This window comes from Acomys russatus, chromosome 31 (assembly GCF_903995435.1).
Source record: "Acomys russatus chromosome 31, mAcoRus1.1, whole genome shotgun sequence".
Classification (NCBI taxonomy): Eukaryota; Metazoa; Chordata; class Mammalia; order Rodentia; family Muridae; genus Acomys; species Acomys russatus.
The window spans coordinates 30,665,130-30,692,369 of record NC_067167.1 but is presented as its reverse complement, the minus strand read 5'-3'; the positions used below and the strand labels follow the sequence as shown (position 1 = coordinate 30,692,369).

The 27,240-nt window shown below is 39.2% G+C and overlaps 1 protein-coding gene across 1 annotated transcript in view; it reads left to right on the top strand.

The window, feature by feature from the left end:
- Positions 1 to 27,240, top strand: part of Nav3 (neuron navigator 3) — a 291,149-nt gene that overhangs the window by 148,584 nt on the left and 115,325 nt on the right. The window contains exons 9-11 of the mRNA XM_051139705.1: positions 5,909 to 6,024; positions 22,622 to 22,730; positions 23,348 to 23,731. Of these exons, the coding sequence (XP_050995662.1) occupies positions 5,909 to 6,024; positions 22,622 to 22,730; positions 23,348 to 23,731 (609 nt within the window). The remainder of the gene's footprint in view (positions 1 to 5,908; positions 6,025 to 22,621; positions 22,731 to 23,347; positions 23,732 to 27,240) is intronic.

Genomic DNA, 27,240 nt, shown 5'->3' with positions numbered 1-27,240 from the left:
TTAGGTTATGATTGCTAAAAGATTTCATGCACTCTAACTGCTAATACAGTACAACACATTTTACATAACCTTTGGAACTCAATGATCCCCACAAAGTAATGAGCATTTGAAACTTATCATGGTCTTTACTCACTTGATGAGCAGAAATAACTAATACTAAAAGGTGTACAATTTAACAGAAGATACTGAGTTCAGCGGAAGAGGTTCTCAACAATTACAGCTATTTGAAACCGGAACAACCTGCCTTTGTAAGTGTTAATGTGTCCACAGAAACATGTAGGAGATTGTAAAATGATAATTTGACAGATGCTAGAGAAAAGGAAGTTACCACATACTATTCGGTTTTTTTTTTCTTTGCCCAATCATTTTGAAGGTATTACTTTATACCTATATTCCCCACATTTGCAACATCACGTAAAGAAAAATAGTGAAACTATTAGTTAATTCGGTATAAATGACACTTGCATGTGTTATAAATCACAAGCAAAATTTTAAAACAACCATTAGCATTTCTCTTAAGCTATTTTGAACTATACATTCTTTCTTTATTTTTTTCCATTTGTAGTAAATGTCAATAAAATGAAGTGTTGAATATAGCGCAGGCTCCTCCAAGCAAAGGAGTTGAGGCAGGGGCTACCCGACCAGTTATTGGGAGAGAAAAAATATCCCCTAGACTCGTAGGCAAAGCGTGACTAATGAAGAAAAGAAAGTCACCGAGTGTTGTAAACCTATTAATTAAATATAAGTTGTGTGCCTCTGTAACTCCCTGTATTTGTAAAATTAGGTCATTGAAATATGATTTTAATCATTTTTTCCTTTTGATGTAAGATTGTATCTCCTTTGAAACAGCATCATAGACCATTAGAAGAGTTTTGGGTCATAAGATTTTGTACAGTCCAGATTCTTCTAGGAAACGACATGGAAAACTGTCACTTGAATGTGCTATATCCTGAAAGGCAAAACGTGCAAAACATTAGTTTCTAAAGTGCTTGCCAGGTTTGAAGCTTAGGTTATTTGTTAAACAATAAATTGAGTAGGAGGAGCTGTGAGTTTACAAAGGATGAAATGTTGAGCATAGAACAGTCTTTCAGGTAAAGTGTTGCACAGCCCTGAGCAAACGCTGCAGATTACACTGCAGTTGTAGATTTATGTGAACAGGGCATAGTTGGTTGTCAGCACACACTAAAGATTATTGAATTCTTGTCTTGCAAGCCTGTCTTTTTCTAGGCTTGCTATATTTTTATACACTGAGGAGTAGTGTAAATGTCCTCACACTGCAGTGTTTTAAAGATAAGATACAGTCATGCTTCTGGAAGATGGACCATTGTGTTGAATTCTGCTCAAAGTTTGCATTTTCTAATTATAGTGAACAATGGGCAACCTTGCTTGTATTTGGCTTTTTAATTTTGCTTTAAGATATTCTGGGGAAAAAATTAAATATGCAGAAAACTTAAGTCAATATTGCCAACACCATACATAATAATCCATATATTATAATACTTAAAACATTGTTTACTTGTATTAATTGTCCCCACTTTAAGTAATTTGTATCTAATGCCCTGCCTGGTTGTCACATCTTCCTAGCAGCTTTCATTCTCTTCTTTGATCTTTCCTTGATTTTTATGACATCAATATTTGAAAAGCCAATTTTCAATAATTTCCTTTCATCTGTGTTTGTCTGATCATGAGACAAATGGACTTATTTTCCTGCAGTGTCACGTACATAATGGTGCTCATCCCACAGCTTCCTCTAAAAGTATAATTATTTGTATTTTCTGTTATTCTGGCATAAGATTTATTTGCTTAAGATAATATTTTCTATAGTTTTATATTTTAAAATTAATTCCACTTACATTTAATAAGTATTTGTGGAGGAAGATATTTTTGAAACTGTATGTAAAAATTTTATCCTTACTTTCCTTTTACGCAAAACTTTTAGCATCCATTGAATTCTCTTGATTGAATTAAAATTACATTCTAATGAGGATAAGTTATTTTGTAACTCTATTTTTTCTTCTATATTTACTTCCTGCTTTGAGAAAGCGGTTTCTGTTTTCCAGACATCCAAACTGTAGGGGCTAACAGAGTCTGACCTTTTTTCATGAGTTATAATTGATTGCTACCATGATTTACTTTGATGTTTAAAATTTTCTCTAACTATGACACTAGAAGATCCTTCAGGCTACTTTGTATGCCCTTTGAACAAGCACTACCACTCTTTGAGGTTCCCTTTCTTGGTGGCTTCAAGTGTTTTTGGCTCATCTTGTACTTTCCCTAAATTGGGTTTATCTGTTATTTAGTGAGCCCTGGTTTCTTTTCATGGAGAATTATATTTATAACCATGTTACTGCTTCTAGGTTCTCTAAATGGTCAAAACTAAGTTATCCGAGTATGAATATGCATATACATTTACATCACAAATTATGCACTGCTAAATTTAGTTCAATATAAAAGTACTCCCTTCAAAATTCTTAAATGGCTACTAAAATGTGACATTTAGACCCCATCAGTTGATGCTGTCATATTCAATGTTGTCTCTCTTAGACTGAACTATCTATTAGGAAAGGGAAGTTGACAATGCTGAGTGTCCAGTAAGGACTAATGGAGTCTGATTTTATTCCATGGATTATAAATGCAGTAAAATTATCACAGTAGTGACTGACAGTTCATCATTTATAGGTAGCTTAGTTCAAGAATTGGCTAAGCATCTACCAGGTTATTACCCAGGCCAATGGTCAGACAAGTAGAAACGGGAATTCGTTTGGCTGCAGCACTTACCTTACAGAATTGGAACAAAGTTGAGTTACATAGATATTACAGTAGACCAATACTTGTTATATCAAAAGTACATAAAAATGCAGGTTCGGTTTTGGGCTAATCATTGTTGAGATTCAGATTTCTTGGCTCTACAACTTTTAGTAACTTCTTGTAGATCTGCAAAACTAGAACTCTACATAAAGTAGATGGTATTTATTAAGCTATGTGTCATAGTTTCAGTAGGTACATGTAATGTGTGTTATCACCAAGTCAGCTAGTGCGGAACAGTGAAAGATGCCCTGCAATATTCACTCTGTCAAATTGCACCTGTGAATTTTTAAAATCTTCATAAATTGGTTCGTGGAATGCTGCAAATATTTTTTATTATCCTGGTATACAATAGTCACAAAAATAGAGAACATTTGGAAACTGTCAAGAATCTTGGCAATTTTCTTTGATTCTGTGTAGAAAAGATAAAACTTTACTAATTAGCATATCTCAGTAGAGCAGAGTTAAAATCTAATTCCACTACTTTTGAATATAAAAAAAGGACTAGATGTTTGTCATTTTTGTAAAATACATGGAATAGATATGTCTGGCCTGACCCACTTTTGAACATAAACCAAGGAGGATTTCTAAGTTCTTTTGAAAATGATGTGAAGTTTACTGTCTGGTGTTCTTTCTCATGATTACTCTGTCTCTATATAATTGCTGCTATAAACAACTCATATAGATAATGCCATGGCATATCTACCAAAGAACTACAAAATAGACAATATTCTTTTGTGCCCAAAACTAGAAAGACACCAACGTTAATCAGCTAGAAGCATGTACGCCCACACCACCACAATAAAATGGAGAGTCTTACTTAGGACTGAGCACCTAGAAATGCGAACATGCTTTTTCAGTGTCTCAGCTAAGGGTCAACAGAGCTGAACTGCCAGTCTCAAGTAGTGAGGAAGTTAGCCACAGTCAGCTCAGTCATGCTTTCCGAGATTCATTTTGAATAGAGCAAAACTCCTATTCTAGTGACAGGCTACGTAGTCTCATGTTTCATATGGACTTCCCTGGAGGGACATTCTGGGTGTTTTTATAACTATTGTGACTACATATTCTGCCTCTCAAGACAGCTGTTGGTGTTGCTCTAACAAGCAACAGTTAACGTTGGGCTTTAGGCAGTCATTTCAGTAAACACATAAGGTAACTCAGCTTCTGGGAAGTGAGTCCTCAAATGGTGAACCTGTAGGATTTCTCAGCCAGTCTTGGCTCAAAGCCAACTGCCAAGGCAGGGTACCATTTTGACACTGCTTAGACAGCAGCCAGGCAGCATTGTTCAGGGAATCTAGAAAACTTCCATACTAATGATTTAAACTTGTTCAACATGGAACAAGAAGTATTGAGAAGACATTTGCCTCTTTAATCAGACAAAATAGTTTAAGAGATCAGGAAGATACCATTCTTGCTTTCTTTCTCTTTTGATTATCACTTCATGTATATTATACTTCTACCCAAAGATGAAACAGCTTTAAATGATTTCTTAAAATATCACAGTGAGCTCTTGCAATTTTTATATCTGCCCATTAAATATCAATTATATATTTCATGTGTGTACATACACACATGCACATGTGATGTTCTGTGTGTGTGAAGCCTAAATACATATTCATCTATTGTGTACATAAGGGCATGTGGGTGCCTCAAAATTGAGACCCGAGGTTCAAGTACTAGATTGCTGTCCATTTTATTTTTTGAGCCAGGGTCTCCAACTGAACATGGAGGTCACCCAATTTAGCTGTATTGAGAGTCCAATAAGCTCTAGTGATCTGCCTACCTCTGCCTTCTTTGCTCTGGGAGTATAGTCATATCACTGCATCTAGATATTTATGTGGGTGTTGCAGACCCAAGCATAGGTCATGGTTGTGTGGCAAGCCCTTTACAGACTGAGACATCTCCCCATTCCTTTGTTTCTCTCCATTACTTTCCTCTCCCTCCTCCTCCTAACTCCCCCTAGTGCCACCAAATGTCCCAGGCTAGCTTTAAACTCTTGATGCTCTTGTATTTAGCTCTGGGTACTAAGCTACATACCCTGCTCCAAGGTATTGGCCAAATATCAACTAGTTCTATTATCAATGCTCACAATTTATTTTTCTCAAAACCAAAATTTAGGCTAAAAGTTAGGGATTAGTTAAAAGTAACTCCAATGGATACTGAAGTGTTATTTCACAGACAAATAGTACTATAAATGTTCTTAAATTAAGAAATTATGATGGATGACTTGCCATACTTCAGATTCTGCTATAAATGGAATTTTAATAAGGCAATGGCATCTCTGCAAAGAACATAGGCCAGCAGCACACGGTGTTGTGTCAGCTTGAGTCCTGTTTCTCAGCCGCTCATGCTGTGAGTTTCTCAGACATGAGCCTTTGAATCAAATGTGTGTTCATTTTGTATCTCTACCGGGAGATTCTTAGGACGCTCACCTGTATATAGAGGAAAGGGCCTGTATAAAGCAAGATGAGAGTGTCAAAAGTATATGATTCCTTTATTGAATTCTTTCCGTTTTATTAGACAATACTTTGTTAATTACATATACCCTGTATACTACATGCACACAGATATATGATAGATCGAGGAAAGGGTTTGTTTTGTCTGGCTTTAGTGTTCCATAATCCCTTAGACACTAAATCATTGTAATTACATTTATAACTCAATCCCTATTGATTATTCATTGTTATGCATTATGTTTTAGGATACATTTTATACGGTGGGCATTAAAGAGTTTCAGGTGTGGTTTCAATGCTTTACAATTACAAAAGCATTATATGGCCAGACATTCTAGAAAATGGGCACACTTTTGTCTCCTCTGCCCCTATACCCAAGCCAATCAATATTGATAGATACAAACTGTCCAGGGCAGAAAAATCATGGGGATCTGACTCAATACCTCACTCATACTTGATTGATATATATAAAATAAGTTGTAAAATTCTCACCCAGACAGATATTTTTGGGTCAGCTGGTCACAAGAAAGAGTTGTTGTCCTTGATAGAAAGAACTCTTAATGAACGGATTTCTTCTTACACTAAAGAGCTACTTTGCTGAGTCACTGGTGACCACAGCTGTTTGTCTCTATCTTCTTGGTTAACTTCAGGGCACATGCAGAAAACGAAGGCACCTCTTTAGCACCTGCTGACTCGTGCACCAGCCCCACAAAGATGGACCCTTCGTATAGCAAGACGGCTAAGCAGTGCCTAGAGGAGATATCTGGTAAGTGAGTTGATTAACGGGAGAGTTGAGCCTCAGTTTCCATGATCTCCCTGAAAGTCTGTGTTAGGAGATAACATTTGCTCTGTGATTTTTGCAGAACTGGAGTCTGTATAATTCAGGCTTCAGAGTTTCTCACCTATACGGATGTTCTGGTTAAGGCGGTCTCTTTGTTGATCTGAAAAAGAGTGAAAAAGAACAGTGGTTCTTTCAGAACCTGTAAGGGTAATTTGTTTTAAGTCATTTTGACTTTAGGGAATCTTCTATGGTTAGTAGGGTAGTTTTTGGATATATATGGAGGTTGGAGATATGCTAAAGACTAAATGTTATTCTAATGATTTTAACTGATTCAATCCTCTCCTACACTTAATTCTGTCAAATTGGTATTTATAACATTTCTCCACTGTACATCCTGGGGGAAAAATCTAGTTAGGAAGATGTTTCTTGAACATATGTAGGCGATATAAGAAAAAGTAAAAATCTTTCAGATACGCTTATCAGATTTATAATTGTATGAAAAGCGATTCTCAGCTTGAGCCAAGTCTTATTTTTTTCAGTAATTCGGATAAGCCTAAGGTTATATAGAAAGCCTTGAATGTAATTTATTGTATGTATATTTGTTATGTATAATATATTTACACTCCTTCATTCATGAGGGCCCAATAACTTCTTATAAAACTATATTGTCATGAATTGGAGAGACAGAATTTTAAGAAATTTTGATAGACTTGTGAGTAGAGGAGTTTACCAGTAAGACCTTGTAATGTTTATTATTAGGTCTATAATTATTATTATGGCAGTATTTTCTAATCTGCTAGTAATCAATCAAGACACGGAGACCTGTTACGTTTTAAAATAGTCTTAGTTAACCTGGGGCAGGACAAATATTAATCCCCTAAACTACTTCCCATAGTGGGGCAGGTATTCCAATCCCATGCCATCTGCTTCTAATAGTTTCTATTAAACTACCGCCCATCCATAATCCCAAATACTTGCTAATTATCATCATCTGGTTCAAATCTCCATCCACACCAGCCATTTGCTTCTCCTCCACCTAACCCATGTCACAACCTCCTCCTTCTTTCATCTCCTCTGTTCTCCTCCCAAGATCCTCTCTATCTCTCCAAGCTCTGGAACCCTAGCCATGCCTATCCCATTTGCCCTGCCCAGGTGTGATGGCCTTTTATTGGTCAAACAGGTTAGGCTCTTAGGCAAAGTCCAGGTAGGGCAGAGACAGCAAGTAGTAATTAGCATCAAAATACATCAGACCAACCTCCAACATAGAACTCTCTCTCTCTCTCTCTCTCTCTCTCTCTCTCTCTCTCTCTCTCTCTCTCTCTCTCTCTCTCTCTCAATAAGCTTTGGGTTAGCCTTCTTATGTTCACTGCTAAGTCCAAAGACAAAAATACAAGGAGCAATTTAATTCTTGAAAAGACCTGTATTACTTTACAGCCTCTAAGTCCTGTTCTGAGGATCAAGAAAGTAACCCCAATAGGAGAGGTAAAGAATTGTCTATACTCTGATAGCCATGAAATCCAGTTCAGCAAGCATGAACCCCTCTTGAAATACCTGTCACTGAATGGTGACAGCAATGACAAAACAACACTCCAGGAGTGACTTTTTGGAATGAAAATTAGTGATCCCATTAGGCGCCTGTGATTTCAGATAGCAGATAAATCACAGGGCCAGTGCAGGGAAGGAGGAGAAATTAGGATGCAAACTTATGACTGTGCTGATGGTATTTATAGACTTCAGACATTTCAGAGACGTGTCAAGATGATGCTGTGTCCCTGTATTGTGACAAATATTTCATAAACCTTGGTGTGGAGACGCTTCAATTACCCTATTGCATGTTCATGAACATCTGCATTATGCCTATGAAGCATAAATGTGCCAATTTATAGTTGCATGTGAATTCGAGGAGAATTTAAATTGTAATCATTGTGAGTTCTACAAAGGAATACTATTTTCTCAAGTTAGCATATCACTGAGCAGCTCTGATGGAATAAATAATCCATATTTAAGTTTAAAAGCTTCTTACTCTGTCTACATTTAATCATTTTTTATACTTCTAATTAATATTTCTATTTAGTGTTCCGAGGTTCTAATAGAATATTTGAGAATGAACTATAGACCAGATATTAGTATAGTAATGTGATGGACTTAATAAAGGGAATTGTATTTTGTAAAAGTAATGAGTTCTGTATTTGGGTCACACATTTGAGGAAGGAAAGGAAACTTAGAAAAGATACTGATATGATTCCTGTGCTGTGATGCCATTCTTACCGTTATCTGTTTGAAGCTAGCTTTACAATCCGGATCATTGCCTCTCCCAGCTCCCTAGCCCTTTCCAGTAACCTGGTCTCACAACCCCTCCTGAGTGACACCTTCCCAGGGTCAGAGCTTAGACCTGGGCATCATCAGGAAATATAACTTCTTTATAACACCATTGCCAAGAATCTTACTCTTTTTAAAATTCACTTTATCCTATTGGTTGTTTTGTCCATCATGTACGTCCATGTCACTGGTGGCCACGTGGGCCAGAAAAAGGCAACAGATTTCCTAGAACTGGAGTAACAGCTTGTTGTGAGACACCATAGGAGGGACTGGAGTCGAACCCTGGTTTTCTCAAAGATCAGCCAGTGCTCTTAACTACTGAACCATCGCTCCAGCCCCATAAATCCTATTTTTAGTGCCTGAAGTTTCCTATATTTACGGTAATCTCCCCACTGTTTCCTGACTCCAAGATGATCCCACTAGAACTTGTAATTGATGAATGTCATGCTTTTTGTTGCTCCTTGTCAAGTTGTATATGCCGTCTTCCCCTCTTATTCAGCTTAGTCTTTGGTCTCTGTAGTAACTGAAAGTTCTTCTCCTCCCCACACACCCCTAGTTCTGTTGTCTTCTCTTACATCACCAAAATAATAAGTGTTCTTTTCTTCAAGTCTTCATCTATTCCATATCAGTAATGAATGAATAAGAAGACATCAATCTACACACTGGTTCAATCGTATGAGTTAGCTCACAGCCCCAGGAACTATGATGATCTCCAAACATGGCTCCGTCTCTCAAATTCTTAGACAAAAATATTACTCCTCAAATTTTGCTTCTTAAACCTCCAATGCTACCTATGCTAGACTTTTGAACTGTTAACCTTGATGTAACTTTATTGGGAACTGGGGTGCAGAGAAAGGCAGTCCATGGCCTCTGTTTCCATGTCTTCCCACTCAGCATTTATATGCAACTAGCAGCTGTTCCCTTGGCTTTTCTTGGCTTACTCTCTCTTTTCTTTTCTACTATACCCCTCTCTACCAAACCATCCCTTCAGACCACAAGGTCTTGATGCACCTCTAACACCAATACAATACAAAACACCTCCTTTGCCTTCCAACTTCACGGCTATAATTTATCTCTACTGTCCTACTCTGAGTAGCCTTCAAACCAGCCGCTAATCCTTTCTCATTCTTGCTTTAGCTTATTTTGATGACCCTTTTCACTTCATGTCTGTCCAGAAATGCTCTTAATTGAAGCTGATATCATTGGAGATGTGTCCAAATCTAGGGATTAAGCCTCACGGCTCATCTTATTGACCCCTAACCAGGAATGTGCCTTCTTTTAAGAATGTTTCTGGCTTGATCATGACATGCCGTTGATTTTCCCAAAATCTCACTATTTGTTTTTTTCTTGGTAATCTTTCTCAGTTATGCCTTGTCACCCTAATTTCTTATCATTGAAACCATTCAGTTTTCTTCCCAAGACTTTATTTATTCATGTTCCCTTGGTAACAGTAACTCATGGCTTTAAATGTGCTCCATATACTGATGGCTCACTAATGTTCCTGGACTCTACTCCTCTTCCTTGCTACCTGGTTCAAGTATCCAGTTCTTTGCATATCTCTGCTTAAATATCCCACAGATAGTTCTGATATACTACATTAGAAAACCAAGCCTTTAAAGCAGCCTTCAAACTCACTGTGTTTGCATCTTCTCCATTTTGGTTGATAGTAGTCAAAGCCTCTACTTCCTCAGGCCTGAAACTAAAGAGTGATTCGTGACTCTATAATTTCCTCTAACACCTGATGCCTGGTGTATTACACTGTGTTGCTGGTTCTATGTGTATTGATTCTCTGAATTCAGGAAGGCAGGAATAAACTTTTGATATATTTCTCAATATTTGGTGTTTTATTATTTTGTCCCCTCTCAGAAATTCAGAAGCTAAATAAATATAGACGATACTGTGTATGCCATTCCATAAGAACTGAAATGCTGTTCTTGAATATAACTCAGCGAGAGTACTAGCCTCTCAAACAGTAGTGTATAAATTGAAATTTTAACATTGCAAACAAAACAAACAAAATCAAGTGTTCCGAGTAGTTTAATCAGAGTAGAATAATTATAATTTCAAGATTATGTCTAGAATAGAGCCTCTTCTTTCCATCTCTACTTTTTGCCTATTTTATTATCTGATATATCCCAGTGTATAGTCAGTACATAATTCCCAATGCAATTACTGTTTGTGAAATGAATAAAATGCAGCTATTATCCAAGTGGGACCCTTGCTGAGGAAGAACCCTAGCAATTTTCAGGAGTTTACAACATTCAAGAAAGAGGAGAGATGCTATGGGTTTTGGAAGACATTCCAGTCAATCGGGCTCATGGTAAAAGTAGAGTGATTAGCACTCAATGACATCACTGACTGCTCTATGGTGTGCAAATATACACTTTCCTGAGGCTCAGGAGTTTGAATACTTTTTTCCATTTTTAGCTGATAGTGCTACTCAGTAAGGTTGTGAGACCTTGAGGAGGCGAAGCCTTGTTGAAATAGATATAGATAGGTATAATTTGGGGGAGGTCTTTCCAAACACCTGCCCTAGCTCCCAAATAACGAGACAGAGACCTGTTAGATTTATTCAACAAGCTTTAAAGCACCATTGGGCAGATATTCATCTATTCTGACCTTCTGTGCTAGTCTGGCTACTTCCCAGGCATACTCCCAGGATTACTAGCCATTTTGATCCTACCGGGACTGGTTCTGCTCCATCAGGTCAGTCCTCATCATGACTGTGTCCTTTTTCTCCTTCTTCCACCTTCTTCTTTCTTCTTCTTCCACCCTCTTCCGTCTCAGATGGTCCCTACCTGAGACCCCCAAGAATGGGAGCGGAAGTCCAGGCTCCTTGTCTCCTCTGCCCAGTCATTGGTTCTCAGCTTCTTCATTAACCAATCTGAGATAATTGGGGAACAATGTCTACATAACTTTGACAGCGGAGATTCCTCATAGAAATGACAATGCCCACATCCAGACTGTAATCAGATCCCCAGGCGCAGAAATCAGCATCTGAATACACAGCCCACCAGATAAACCCCCAACAAAGCCTTGCTAGACTTGGATCATCAGGGGCGGGCCTTTCAGTCTCATAGTCAAGTCCACTTCCTGTTCTCTCTTCCTGACTGTTGAAGTCTATGTGACCAGTTTCTTCCAGCTCTTGCCATGCCTACTGCACCTGACGGAATGCCATCCTCAAACTGAAAACCAAACTACACCTTTTCATCCTCAAGTTGCTTCATCTTTGATATTTTGTCTCAGCAATGGGGAAATGTAACTAATAAAGACATGAGTGGAAAAACAAAGTAATTTTGATTCTATCACCACTAAATTTCTAAATACGAGGAATAAAACTACCTTTCTCTTCCTCCGCAACATTTGATATGTCACCAGGAGGAGAAGAATCTCTTTTCTTTTAATAAAAATTAGTCAAATCCATTTCTGTCCCACTCCCTATAACATAGGACCTGAAACAATTATAATACTTCCAAGGAGCAAACTTAGTTCATGCTGGAATGGAAATTGGTTAGAGGAATTTGCTAAGAAGGAGGCTTAGCTGTTTAAATTCTCCTGGATGTAATAGCTCACTAGTAGTGACTAAAATGTATTTTCCACAAAAATGCTGTGAAAAAATTTAATGTAATTAAATGTGGGTGTGAGAATAAGCATTAGAAACAAGAACCCTTACTTTGCAACTGAAGAATCTTTGTAACTTTTTAATATTCTTCAAAGTTGTGAGGACAGCACTCATATTTTCTTTGTTTCTCATATTCTTTTGGAGAAAGACTCACACAATCTACCTGATCTGATGATGATGATTCTAGTAATAATTATTATGTACTATACAGCCACAGCAATGAGTAAATTGGCTTATAGCTCATAGTACTTCCTCTGAGATTCACGTCATGGCCTTGATATTACATTTCCGGGAGAATTTATCATGTACATTCACTGCTTTAGCTTTGTTGTATTTTTACCTTCTATGACAGGAAGATTTTATTCTCTGAGGCCATTTCTTTCAGTTCCAAGAGAGTCAGCCAAATGCAATTGAGATTGAGTGTTCATCCCACTGCAGAATGGCTTTAGATTTGGTTTTCTACTTTAGTTCCCATTTGCCTTTTTCTTTCTTTCTTTTTGCATAAAGCTCTTTGCTCCCATGTGTATCTACTCTTTGTGCAGCATTTGTTCAATGAGGTGTTTAACCTTTAGCTGGAATATATTCAAAACAGGTATCCTGTTTCCTAAGAAATAATATTGAAATAAGTATTTTAGAACCAAGCATACAGAGGATAAGGTAATGGCTACATACACCTTCACCTTAAAGACTAGGTAATATCTGGCATCTAAGACCTTTGCAAATGATCACTAGAATTTCCATCTATTGAATATTTGTATAGTACAAGGAGATCATGCTCTGGTGACTCAAATCAGTTTAGATCTTCTACTCATATAGCTAAATAGAATAGCAATGTTTAGTAAAGACCTGAGAGCATTTCTTTCCTGGGCATTAATATGTTTATGTTTTATTTTATAAATATTAGGCAAAGTCAGAATGAGTCACATTTCCTCAGTTGATTGTTTTCATTTTCTTTGTACAAAAGCTGTTTCTCCACCTTGTATAGCATGCATTTCTTTGTGTGAATCCAAATAAGTAAAAATAGCTGTGTGTTGTGCACACTCCACAGAGCAGGGACTGACGCCTGTAGTGATGTAAGTGGGCTCCCTACAGTTGTCTGGGTAAATTTACATCTAGCAGTTCCAGGGCCAGAGCTACTGTAATTATAAGCTTGTTATAAAGTCTTTAAATAAAGAGAAAAAAATGACAACCCCTAATTTGGCATTTCCTTTGTTGGGATACCTTTCCAAAAATATTTATGGTGTTTGTCTACAGTTTCTTCTTTACTTGGTTTCATTGAATTTAGCCCACTTTCACAGTCTTTACCCTGTAAGGGGAGTGCTGTGTTTCTGTCCCAGGAGAGTTAGGATGGAATATGCAGCTTGATTTGATAAATTAACTAAGAGTAGAGAAGGTGGACATGTGGCACACACCTTAGGTCCTAGCACTCGGAAGGCAACAGCAGTCAGTTTGCTGTGAGTTCGAAGCCAGCCTGGTTTACAAAATGAGTGCAGGATAGCCAAGGCTACACAGAGACCTTGTCTCAAAATAAATAAGTAAATAAAATAAAGAAAGAAAAGAAAAAGAAAAAGAAAACAAAACAAAAAACAACAAAAAATAAGAGTAGAGAAAAAATAGCATGGGCCACTCCTGAACAGAAGTGTTAAGATTCATTGTTTAGGTGGCTCATCTCTGCTCTGTCATAACATCTATATGCCCCAGGCTGTGGTCTTGCTGTGGGTCTCAGAGTAATTTATACTTGAGTAAGTACTGTTTACCACTACGAGGTAGTTTCTGTCAGCGAGGTGCTTTGTTGTTTTGAAAGGCAGTCTGAACCACACTTCTTAACCTTGACACTACTGACATTGGAGAGTGCACAATTTCTTTTCATGAGCTTTGGACCTGTCATCAGAACATGTTTTACAGCACCATTGGTCCCACTGCCTTAGATGTCACTGTCTCCTGGTGGAACCACAAATGTATCTTAGGGAACAAAAGCCACCCTCAATTAGAAAACACTAATCGCAGCCTTGGAGCTCTCAAAGTGGAGTCCCAGAGCTAGCAGTACTTGGGAAAATACTAGAAAAGCAATGCAGTGACCTTCTAACATCTGTTAAATGAACAGTTGTGGGGCTGGTGCCTTGAAAATGTGCTTTAATAAGTCCTTCTAATGGTTCTTAACAGAAGGTGGGAAAGCCCTGTTTAAGCTGATTGGCATATAAGCACCCTTTTGAATGGGAAGGGTCCAATTATTGCTTTCATGTGTATGTGTAGATCCGGCTCTTTGACCTATAAAGTGTTAGGGCTCCATTTCTTGTGACTCAGTGAGACCTTAGGGTGCATTACCATATGTCAAGCGACACATGCCTAACCTGGGTCATAGAGCTACGTCATCTCCTTCTAAGTATTGCACTATTTTCTAATAGTCTGAAAGCACTTGGTGACAATAACTTAAAAGGAAGAAACAAATATTTTTTAAAAGCTGGTTTCGAAACATAACGGTCAATTTCAGTAATGATTTATGTATATTTGTTTGGTTTAAGCATGTAATATATAAACACAATTTTTTAAAGCGGGAAAATTAAGAATCAGCACCCATAATTGCTGGTTTGATTGTTGATGACAGCATTTTTGATGTTCTTTCCATCTGGTCTTACCTATTTGTAATGTGGATTTAAGTATGATCTGCACTGAGGGAGGCCATGAGGCGGCAGTACCACATCAGAGAAAGCTGTCATCAAGTAAAAGCATTAAGAATTGCATCGTATTGTGCTAGTTTATATAGGTAGGAAACAAGGCATTTCTCCCCACTGAGATTGGTGGCTGAAAGTGGAAAATCACAATTAATTTTAATTGTCATCTCTGAAGATGATGAAGACTGTATGCAGCTTGACTGATTTAGTTTACTTCCTTGATGCATTGTTTCCCCAGGCCCCATTTTTAGTATGTGATATTTGGGAACAGACAATCTGCAAAAGGGGTTTTTTTTCCCTTTAATACCTTTCTTAACCATCCATGCTATACATTGATTTAATACACATTTTTTTTGTGAAGACACATTTTCCTAAAATCTGGATTTCACCCTAATAGCGTGAGATAAAAGTAAAATATTTAATCTACACTTATCAAAATATGAAATGTTAAAAACTATTTATACTGTGCTAACCTCAGGGGTTGGTTTGTTATATAAAAAGCATCATGTACATTGTGCATTTTCCTTTACACCTGCTTATTCTGCAGTGGATTGTAAACTTTCAGGTGTCTACTTTGAGCAATAATACTTAGGCTAAGACTTTACTTCTGTTACGTTTTTGAGGGAAATATGGACGAGATCTTGATATTCATGATCAAGCTAGGGTTTTATTCATTACTTCAGAATTTAAAGGGATAAAACACCTTGAACCTGCTCTTTAAAATATAGGATGAGGTCTTTCCCTTTAAAACATTACGTGCCAGAGGGGAGAGGGAGTGGGGCTCCAGGATTCAGGTCCTTTACACTCCTGAATTTGATTTGTGCTTTTCCAGCAAGAACCCCAACCTTCAGAAGGCAAATCCGCCTGCTTCAGCTGCCTGCCCCTGTGGAAAACCAGTCTGTCGTTCCCAGAATTAGGAAGAGCTTGCTGTGGAAGACTGTGTGTGAGAGAGCGAGAGCATGTGTGCCTGTGTGGGAGGTTGGGTCTGCGGCTGAGAGTCATTTAGATGTACAGAGGATCCGTCGCATAGCATCTCATTCAGGCTTGGCTCTGAAACCTGTGGCATTCTCGCTTGGCCAGCTGCTGCCGCCCGTGCCTCTGTTTTAATTTAGCAGGATGTTTGCTGCCATGGCAGCCAGCAGCATCCACTGCCGCAGCAAGGCAGAACCATAGATCTAAAAATGCAGGTGGAATACTAAAATACAACGGAGGCTCAAGCAGGGCTGGGCTTCGTTCCTTCCTTTTTGCTGTCCCTGGGCTCTGCTGCGGAAGCTGTACTTAACCACACTGTGTCAGCTCATTTGAGCAAAGGGTTGCAGACCTCCATCAATGACTGGCTGCTGAGAAGCAGGGCTGTGGGGCGGAACGAGAGACTCCCTGCTTTGCTTCACCACCTTGCATTTCGGAACGCAGAAGCATTAGAGTGAAATGTGGACGCACCATCCTGCTGAGACATACGATTGGATGAACACAGGAAAACGTAGTTTGCTTCCTGGGCGACTTTTCAGCTGGAGCAGAGTCTTTCGTGAACTCTTTTTCTGTTTAAGACGTATTTACGCAAAATGTTTGTAAGTACTGCTGGCCTGCGAAGTGACGTGGCAAGCTCAATTGTGGGAAAATGATTGTGTCTACCCCGTCTCGACAATCTCCTCTCTGTGCCTGAGCCTGAGCTTTTGTTGAAGTGCACGCGCTAAATAAAACCCAAAAGGGGCAGTTACAATTGTAGTGCAAAAAGACAATATGAAGTCCCATTGAAAGGAGGAAGGCATTAGAACCATGCAGCAGGCAACCGAGCTCTCTGTGTTTCGCGGTGGCAAAGAAGTAAAGAGAAAGGGGGCTTGTCTTCAGAAACAAAAGTCTCTGACCAACCTTTCCCTCACCAGTGAAGGGGAGAGGAGACCCACCCTGCGCATTTCCAACTGGTTTGGAAATGCTGCAAAGGCTAGCCAGCGAGAATCCAACTATGCAGAAAGAAGGTCGCTCTCAAGGTTTCTCTCTCGGTCTGTGCAGTCGCTGTACCATGGCAGCGGCTCAGGAGCCTGGAGTCTCTTGCCTGCAGGAGGCAGCCAGTCCTGTGCTGATGACTTAGAGGACTGGTCCGGGAGAAGAGGGTTGGAAAGAGAAAGTGATGAAGACAGCAGGTCTGAAGATGAAACTGGGTCCTCCAAGCCAGGCAGTATAAGCCGAAGTTGGGCTGAAGAGGAGGGAGAAAGCTGTCTGCGGGAAGGCACCGCTCACCTGGATGAGGATGTGATCCTCACCATGCTGGGCGACCTGGAACAAGCACTTTACAGTGACTTACTAGGTGAGTCCAGGTTGCTGGTGAGAGGATTCGTGGTAGTCAGTTACCTTCCAGTGTTTAGACTGATTTTGTTGTTGTTGTTAATGTATGTGCTTAAAATTCTAATTTCTTGTTTCTGGAAATGATTTTTTTTTCTATCTTGGAAAACTGAACTGTGAGTATCAGTTTTGTAATTTAATCAGGAAAAGTCAATAGCCTCAGTTGTGGGTATCACTGGCCTGGAATCTAGGGTATCCTAAAGGTCAGGATGCTTTTCAGGTAGTCTTTCATGAAGCCTTGTTTAACTTCCTTCAAGGTGACCTTATCTTACATGTGTAATGAAGACGGACCGGTCTCCTGGGGAAATTTCTGCTTTAATTTGCTGCCTTGGAATTACCTAAATAGATGGATGCTCCCCTTTGGTGTTTCAAGCATCCTTCATGCAGAGGCCTGTGCGCTCTTTCCTTACTTCTGCTCTCTCTCCTCCCCCATCTCTTCCCCTTCCCTCCCCGCTTTCCCCTCCCTCCCCCCTATCTGGGAACAGTGGCTCCTGTATATGGATCTTATAAGTAAATTGTGGAAATAACTGTTAACTGTCTCATACTTTACAAACTGGGCCCTTTTAATGACTCAACATTCAGTGGTAACCTGACATAATTTTTAACTAGATGTGAGGGCTCTTACAGTAAAACTTTAAATGTCAGCCTCTCCACCTACCTAACACATGTACCTAAAGAAATGTCCACATTTAATATGTCTACATGCAATTTTCCACACATAGATTTACATCACATAGGCTCCTAAAAATCTCTAAGACTAAGCCATAGTACATTATATTCCATGTCAGTGTGGGTTTTCAGAGTGGACTTGGTATGGTGTTCTGTAAGTTCAGAATCACTTCCCCCTGCCCAGTGATGTCTGTTTCCCACACGCACACAGATGGTGCTAAGTACAGATTTGTTTTTATTCTCTATGTGAATGTCCTGTGACAAGGTGTTTTATGAGGTTGTCTGGGATGTTTTAGGGAGCAGCTTTGGAATGAGAGAGCTTAGAGAGACAGCTGAGGCAAATATGGCTCAATTTTTCATGTCAGTTCAGCTTGGAAAGAGTAATGATTTCAAGGTTTGGGGACTAGTGCTTTCTGAATGTAAATCCGCCAGGTACTCAGATGCCAGAGATGTATTCCCACAGCATTGTATGATTTGGGTGAGGAACTGCTTCTCATAAAGGAAGCTCTGCATAGTACAAAGACAAGAGGAAGTCTTGATCCGTATGCCTTTTTCTCCTTTTTTCCTATCTCTTTTTGATCCTGTGGAACTGTAGAATCAAAGACTAGCCATCTTTGGCTTATGAAATTGTAAGCATTCATCTTGTTCTAAGTGCCTTCTGTGTTAGGATTTTCAGTGATATGAGCAGAGTATAGTCCCCCAGGCAGTGTTTTGGGGTTGCTGTGTTAAATTATTGCAAGATGTGCTTTGGTATAAATATGAAAGCTTGCTTACTGTGCATAAATAACCCGGATTATTGCTGCCACCGGATAGTCTCCCTGTAGATGTACGCATGCTGTGCATTTGAACTGAGATCTTGCTTATCACATTCACATGCTTGTTCTCTGCAAGCGCCCCGCCCCCTTTCCCACTGGTGCCAGTACTCAAAAGTGCCAGCAAGAGTAAAGGGAAGAGCGCAACCAAAATGGTCTGTATGAATAATCATATTTCCATATGAAGCACAACAAGGAAATTCTCTAAACTGTGATGACTTAGGTTTGTAGAATTTCTGCTGTCTTCTTACTAGGTTCTGTTTCTGACTCAAAATGGCCTCTTATAAGTTAGCTTTGGCCAAGTTTTCATGAGTTCAACATTTTACTGTTGAGTGTCCTATTAAGTTCGATAGGGTAGGGTCTATGCTATAAACTTATAGGACAACAGTTAAAATGCTACTATGTTGCTATTGCCCATTTTCCCCCATACCTACACAATGTCAAGATTTTAAAGATGAGTCTAAAATTTTTGTCTGAAAAAAATCACAGGTGGGGTCATCCACGAAAGTAGGGTTACTTTTCAAAATAAGATAGGCTTTCAATAACAACATGTGGATTCTATAAAGGACCCAGTTATATAGAATCAGGTTTCACACATATATAATGTGATTTCTAGTAAAAGATGATAGTGTGATAGTGTTAATTATAATACGTATAATTAAAGCGTGCGTACTAAGGGAAGACCACCCAAATTAAATTCTCTATTTTGCACTAGGAGTGACTCAGAAGCACTTCATTGAACCTGCTACACTGGAAGCTGTTGGAAAGAACTTTGTGCCGATGCTAAAGTATATTAGAGATTACACAGTTTTTAAAAAATGCATGGAGGCCCTATCATTGTGATTGGCAAATATAAGAAGCCTCCTTTGGGAGTCATAGTTGAGCCTGAGATTGTACAAATGGAAAAGCCTGAATCTTTTTTTGTTTGTTTGTTTAATTAAATTCCTCATGTGTATTGGTATTATAACTTTTCTTTGCTTGCTAAGCAGTTTATATGAGTGTGTCCCTTTATTTGGCCTTTCCACCGCCCACCCCCCCCCAACACTCCCTCAAAGCATTAGTACATCATTTGAATACCACTGTGAAGGGCATTGCTGTCTGTGCAATCTTAGTTTTTATCTTGCCTTTCGTGGGTCACTGAAATTATTTACTGCAATACATTTTGCTTGGGTTATTATCCTTCAAGGGGATGAATAAGGCAACAAAGATGATTCAGTGCATAAGTGTTGGAAGACTGAGATTCATCCGCTTGTTTGCCACAAGTTGCAGAATGTCAAGTGCAATGATTGTCATTAGGAGGAAATCAGAGCTGGGAGGAAGGAGGTCACTATAGTTGTGACATTTGAGCAGGCCTACATAAACAAGCCCAGACTTCCACTGGAAGTATCCAGGGACATAACACTCCTATTGGGCTACAAAAAGGAAATAGATAAAGCTATTCAATGAAACAAAATGTTTACTGTGATTGTGCTTAACATTATTAATATTAAAACCATATGGGGAATGATTCAAATACCAATTCCAATATTGTGCTATTTGACAAATAGTTAGGACACAGCCTAGTTGCAAGTGGGTCTGGGACAGGGAGCATATAGAGATGCAGCCTGTGTGTGTGTTTCAGGCCAGTGCTTAGCATCTGCCTTTCCCCAGTGGTCTCTACACTTCCCTCCTCACATAGTCTCCATTATATCCTAATCTTTAGATTTCTTCACCATTTTAGCCCCACTCTGTTGCTTCTCCTTTTCCTTTGGCTGTAATTATATTCTTCCATCATCCTTTAATTTTTTTTCTCTGCAAAGTTGTAGCAGATTACTTGGGGGTGGAAAGTGAATATCTCAGTAGCCATTTGTCAATGACACTGTATCATATTAATGAGACTTATGCCTACAATTTCCAAAGAGGATGTGGCTGGTATCTTGGAGCTTACAAACCATCCTAGTTTCTCAGGATGTTAATCTACGGGATTAGGGATTGCATGGTGCAAATTCCATGTGAGTAGGTTTATTCCACACACATGCTGTCCCATCTTATTTTTTTCTATTTCTTAAAATAGTTTCTTCCAACGAAGCAATCCAATAAAACCTCTATTTGTAATAATAATACTGTAATTAAGTGTAATTTGGCTGTAAAAATAATCATTTACAGGCGAGTGGGAACAAGTTTGCAGACTGGCAGCAGACTAGTGGCTGGGTGGGCAGATATTCAGGCAGGGTGCTAATGAACAGAGCAGTAATGTTTGTCTGAGACCGATAGTAAAGGGGCCATCAGTAGGCTTTTAGGAGTTGAGTGGTGCCTAGGAACAGTGTAAGTTTTTTCACTTGCTTTCAGAGCACCTGGACCCGCTGACTAGAACTTACGCAAAACAGTTGTGGCTCACCTCTCAGAACTATTTCAACCATCAAACTGGCCTAGTGTCGGTAGGAGAGGTGTAGAGTTTTCACTGTTGAAGATGGAGGCAAAGTGTGTGTATACTGTGTATACATTCTCCATGTGCAACACAGCTCAGTTCCACAGGAGGGTTTCTGAATCTGCTCCCTGCCCCCAACAACAATCATAAACTATGATTACAGAGATTGCACTTACATGTGAAGTTTACATTTGAATTTTGGTCTGAGTACTAAGGAAGTATATCAGTAACATGACTTGGTACGTAGAACATTAAAACAGAGTGTAAATGTACCTTTTGCCTTGTCTGCTTGATGATTTTATAATGTAATTTAATATGTTTCTGTTCTTCTCTTTCCTTTCTGCTTTCTGTTGAGTTTTCCTTCTACACTCCTTCATCCTTTGATCCCTCACTTTCCCCTCTTAATCCATTTATTCCAGTACCTTCCCTTTTTTTTTTCTTTCTCTCTTTTATCTCTCTTTTTTTGTTGTTGTTGAAAACGCATATTCTGATCATGGTATTTCTGCTCCCATCTCCTCCCACATATCCCCCCTGCCCCTGTCTCTCCATCCATCCAACTCCATTCCTTGGTCATCAGGGAAGTGCAAATCAAAACTACCTTGAAGTTCCACTTTACACCAGTCCAAATGGTCAAGTTCAATGAAACCAGTGGCAGCTCATGCTGGCAAGAATGTGGGGAAAGGAGAACACCCATCCATTGCTGGTGGGAGTGCAGACTTGGACAGCCACTAAGGAAAGCAGTGTGGCAGTTCCTTGGGAATAGATCTTCTTGAACACTCAACTGTACCATTCTTGGACATATATGCAAAGAACTATGCATCCTTTCCTTTTATCTCTTCCCTTCTTCATTTCCCCTTCTACTCTTATTTTCTGCTTCCTTTTTACATTTTCCTTAAGGTCTCTATTCCCCTCAGCCACTCTGCTTCCTTTTACAATCTCATGTTATTCCTATGTCAAGACTCACCCGTTTTAAATGGGACTGGGTTGGAAAGGATTACTTAGCCACAATCACTGTTTAATGACACTTCTGCACCCAAAAGATGAGTAGTCATGTGCAATACCTGTGGTTGCCACACTATCAGAGGTACTTGTTTCATGCCCATTAGAAAGATGTGTTTAGGTTTATATACCTAGTGTGTGCTTAATCTGTGGTGTCACCATGTGGATGTTAGTTTCCTATGCAGAATATAGGGGTAATTGAAAATAAAGCTATCCAGTTTCGAGAATCTTGGTCCATGAGTCTAATAAGAGAACCAGAAATGTTTCTGTGAGAAAAGGCCTCCCTCTCAGCCTTCCTCATTGCCGAATGTATATTGCTATGTAAAGAAGCTCATCTCAGCAACTTTGAATGTGCTTGAGAGTGGGTAATTGTTGAAATCAGCAGATCCAAATAATTTTACATTTTTAAATTAACCCCGGTGGCTAGAAGTACTGTATACTGTACTTCCAAATGTCTCTAATGTTGTAATGGCTATGAAGATAGACTCACTTGTATTGTAGTGTTTGTGCCACTTTAGAATTTGTTTTTTGTGATATCAATGTGTTGCTATTGTGAAAAAAAAAAAAAAAAAAAAAAAAAAAAAAACAAGTGGCAATTTTCAGATGATAGGAGTCACCCGGACTACCCTACCTCTCTTTTGTCTTTAAGGACAGGGGTTTATTTATATTTCTCATCTGTGTAACCAGTTGTCCTTGAACAGACCGTGCCATGAACAGTGAATTTTCTTATGTTCATTTCCAGGTGAAGATCCTGAGACTAGGAGAATGCGCACAGTGAAGAACATAGCTGACCTGAGGCAGAACTTGGAAGAGACGATGTCCAGTCTTCGTGGGACCCAGATAAGCCACAGGTACTGGCAGTTCTGCCTATATTTGGAGGGACAAAGAAAAACCACAGTGCAACATTTGTTGCATATCTCTTATGTTGATAGAGAAGACATTTTCTTCCATTTATACATTTATACATCAATAACCCTTAAGCAGGGTGTGCCAGGCATCTTGTTCTTTCCATCTTGTCTCCTATAGAACTTCCTATCACACTGAGTTAGGTGGTCAACTACAATTATTTCTAGTGAGATGGTTTTCATGTCTTCCAGACCATCAGAAAATCCTGGTAAGGTTTCAGGCAAGCATGCCCACAGCTAACTTTCTGCATTGGTCTGAGGAACTTTAGATGGGTGAAATTCAGTTGTATCTCTTTTCAAGAGTGAAACAATGCTTGGTTAATTTAAGGTGTAGTGGTTGCCTTTCTTTTGAAAGCAGCCACTTCTAATAAATGTGATTTCCCACATTTTGACATCTGTAGAGATGACTAGAATCAGAAGATACATCTATGCACTGTTCACATCCATGAAAGTGATGAACTTCTAGCCGCAGACACTCAACTCTAGCCTTTCTTATCATATCGTATCTTGCCCCATAGCCTCAGAGACCCAGAGTACAATTATCCCTCCACTTTGTCTGACAGCACCCTGGAGACAACGTTTGATACTACTGTGACAACTGAAGTAAATGGAAGGACCATCCCCAACCTGACAAGCCGACCTGCGCCAATGACCTGGAGACTGGGTCAGGCATGTCCTCGTCTACAGGCTGGAGATGCCCCCTCAATGGGCGCTGGATACCCTCGAAGCGGTACCAGCCGGTTCATCCACACAGACCCCTCCAGGTTCATGTATACGACGCCTCTGCGCAGAGCCGCTGTCTCGCGTTTGGGTAACATGTCACAAATGGATATGAGCGAGAAAGCAAGCAGTGACCTGGATGTGTCTTCTGAAGTGGATGTCGGTGGATACATGAGCGATGGAGATATCCTTGGCAAGAGTCTGAGAGCTGATGACATCAACAGTGGGTAAGTGGCCCCAAGCATGGCAGCATTATTTGGCCAGGAGGGGTATATGAAGATGTCACACATTTCAAGGTATTCAGAGGTGGCCTAAGACCACCAGAAAGCCCAGATGTTTACATTATGATTCATAAAAGTAGCAAAATTGCAGTTATGAAGTAGCAACAAAAATAATTTTATGGTTGGGGGGTTACCACAACATGGGAAAGTGTATAAAGCGCCACAGCACCAGGAAGGTTGAGAACCACTGGTCTAGAGAAATACATGTGTCCTGTATTTTTCATAGTAGTCTTACATGTTCCTAAGTAACAGATTTTATAGTTACTTAGGGTGTGGGAAGGAGACAGAAGGATTTTTGCTAAACTGTTCGAGTTTCTGTTTTTGGCCTGGCTGCTTCTAGCAGCTTTAAGGAACAAATAATTTGTGGCATCGTTCAATCATGAGCACCCAATTTAAGTTGCAGAGAAAATCATTTCAGAGTTGAAGGATAATACATTTTATATCTTTGTGCTCTGTGTGCATGTGTACAATGGTGTACATGGGGACAATTTTGAGTTCTGAGTAAGGGGCAAGTGCTAAAACCCAGATGTGACACAGAGAGGGCTAAAAAAGAAAGCACATAAGTCATGCTTCCTGAATTGAGTAGCTATAGAGGAAGCAAATACTTCAAAAGAAAATTGATAAGATAACGTTGAAAGATGAGCATGGAAGGCGAAACTCATTCAGTAAGCTTTCCAAAGTGTTGCTTTCAGAATCAGAGGGACATTGGGTTAAGCACCATTCCATAACATTTCTCTTGACTTATAAGCATGGAAGGTGAACATTTAAAGGTGAAATGTGAGAAACAGGGCTGTTTTGGCATGTCTTGACATTATGATGCAAGGAGGGTGAGCTGTGCATTATATTCAGGGGAAACTATTATGCGGAGATTATGAATATCAGTAAGTTATGGAGATATTGATGATTCGGGAAAGACTGGGTTAAGGGAAGCAGACAAGGGAAGTGAGAGGCTTGGATCCAGATTTCAGAAACTATTGTAAGAGTTCAGGCATGCAATAGGATATAAAGTTTGTAGAAAATCTAAAACGCTCTTGGGATAAAGATAGCATGCATATATCCCATCTCAATAGAGACCATTGGAAATTGTGGGCTTAAACTCTTGAGGGAAAATAATTCAGAGGGAAGAAATGTGATAAACTACACTGTGAGTGGGTGTGCATACATGTGTATACTTATATGAGTGCATGTGAACATATATGTATGTATTTATTACAATGTGTCTGTTAAGTTTGTCTTATGTGCTGAACAGAATTCTGGGCACCGAGAATGTACAGTCACAGATAGTAGAAATACAATGCTTGACCACATGGAACTCAAATGCAAGAAATTTTGCATGTACATAAGTATTCATTTTTAATTAGTTAATACTATGCATAAATATTTATATACAGATATGTCTATATACATATATACCCATGCACAATTGAGCTCTGCATATGATAGTTATTATAAGCACCCCAACACACAGGGACACTCTGTATTTTCCAGTCTTCTAATCATATTAATTAATACTTGTTTAACACTCAGAGAAATTGCAAAATCTTATTACTATAATGAAGAAGCTCATTTCTCTTTCATGTAAAACTGTCCTGGTGTTTTCTTTCGTTATATTTTTACCTATTTATTTGTGTGTGTGTGTGTGTGTGTGTGTGTGTGTGTGTGTGTGTGTGTTAGCATGCGTGCCTGTCTGTGGGTAAACACATCAAGGTGCGCAGGTAAAGGTCAGAGAACAGCTTACAGGAGTTGGGTTCTCTCCTACCACCAAGATGAGCCCTGAGAGTCCAACTCTTGTTCTCAGGCTAGAGGAGCAAATTTCTTCAAATACCGACTCTTCTCGGTTTCCCTCCTCATTTTGGTCTTCACATGGGGAATCTAAACCACACTCGTTTAGAGGATAAGAAAGTTAATATTTCTGCTCTTGTCTAATCAGGTTTCCAGTATTATACCTTTCACTATTAAAAAAAAATAGCAACAAAGATAAAAAATAAAATACATCAAGAAACCATGTCAGTCAGACCTGACAGTTTCCCACTCATGTCCAGGGTGCTTCCATGGCCACAGCCACCTGCAAGAGGCAAGAAAATATGGCTCAGCTTTGTGCCATGAAGGGAAAGGAGACAGATTTGATGATGGCTGGCTGTCACCCCCCTACATTGCCTACTGAGGGAAAAGCCGTGTTTTTAGGTCTTTTGTTCTATTTGATTTGTTTCATTTTTCATTTGGAGTCTAATTCCGACTTCTGGTCTTTTTCCACTTCGTCTCCACCAGTCTTTCTTAGGAAGTCTATTAAATGTGCATCACTTATCTACATGTTTTATGTATGAAAGCTGTATCAAAAGTTCACTGCAAGATAGTCAGCAGTTTGCTCTTCTCTATGATAGCAGAGATAAGATTGAAGACTCTTCCCTTTATGGTGTAGAAGAGACAGACTTTTAAAGCATCGGATTGGTCTGTTCTCTGGGTGAAAAGTGACTATGCTCTACATGGGATGTGTCTGGCCTCAACTAGAGGTTGGTTGGAGGACACTGTGCTAAGGACCCCTTGCCAGAGTTTGCAGTATGCCACTGTCAGAATCTCAATGTAGAATTTAAATGTGGGGCAAATGAGAAGCTCAGAGCTATCCCAAGAAAGTTTTAATTTGATAGTACTTCCTTTAAGTGATATGAAAACTATTGCTACATCTCATTAAAAAAAAAATAGAATCATAGGCAGGCATGGTGGTGCACGCCTTTAATCCCAGTGCTTGGGAGGCAGAGGCAGGCAGATCGCTGTGATTTTGAGGCCAGCCTGGTCTACAAAGGGAGTCCAGGACAGCCAAAGCTACACAGAGAGACCATGTATTGTAAAAAAAAAAAAAAAAATCACAAATTTGCTTGCTCTTCACAATTTTTCAAGTAGTTTTGCTGATTAAAGGAACAAAAAGCTTAATAGGCAAAATAAAAAGGAATGGTTTAATTTAGCTTTTTTCTGTGACACCACGAGGAATGTCATCATAAGGTCATTGCAAATGAGAATGAAGTTGCATTTCTCATGTACTCTGGATAGAAATGGTAAAATTAACTCAGTTGGCATTCTTGGAATTCAGAATTTCCTGAAGCTTGCAGAGGCATATCTCAGATGTCTTCTTTTGGAATTACTTCACACACTTGGGGATGTGAAGCTGTCAGTAATTAGGCATGAGTCAGAGGAAGGGACTCATAGCCGTAATAAGTTGAAAGGGTGCATTTATGAAGCAAAAAAAGAAAAGTTGAGAAAAAAAAGTTATGTATCTGAATTGAGTGGAAATTGAAGTTGCCATTAGATGCCACAGCGGTAAATAGTTATGTGCATAGGACAGAATGTTAAAATTGTCATTGAGTCATTTGACCCATATATGAAAAAATTAAGACTTCTGAGGGACAAAAATTTAAAATATCAAGTGAAATATCCTTTGGTCCTGCTAATGCTTCTCCCCA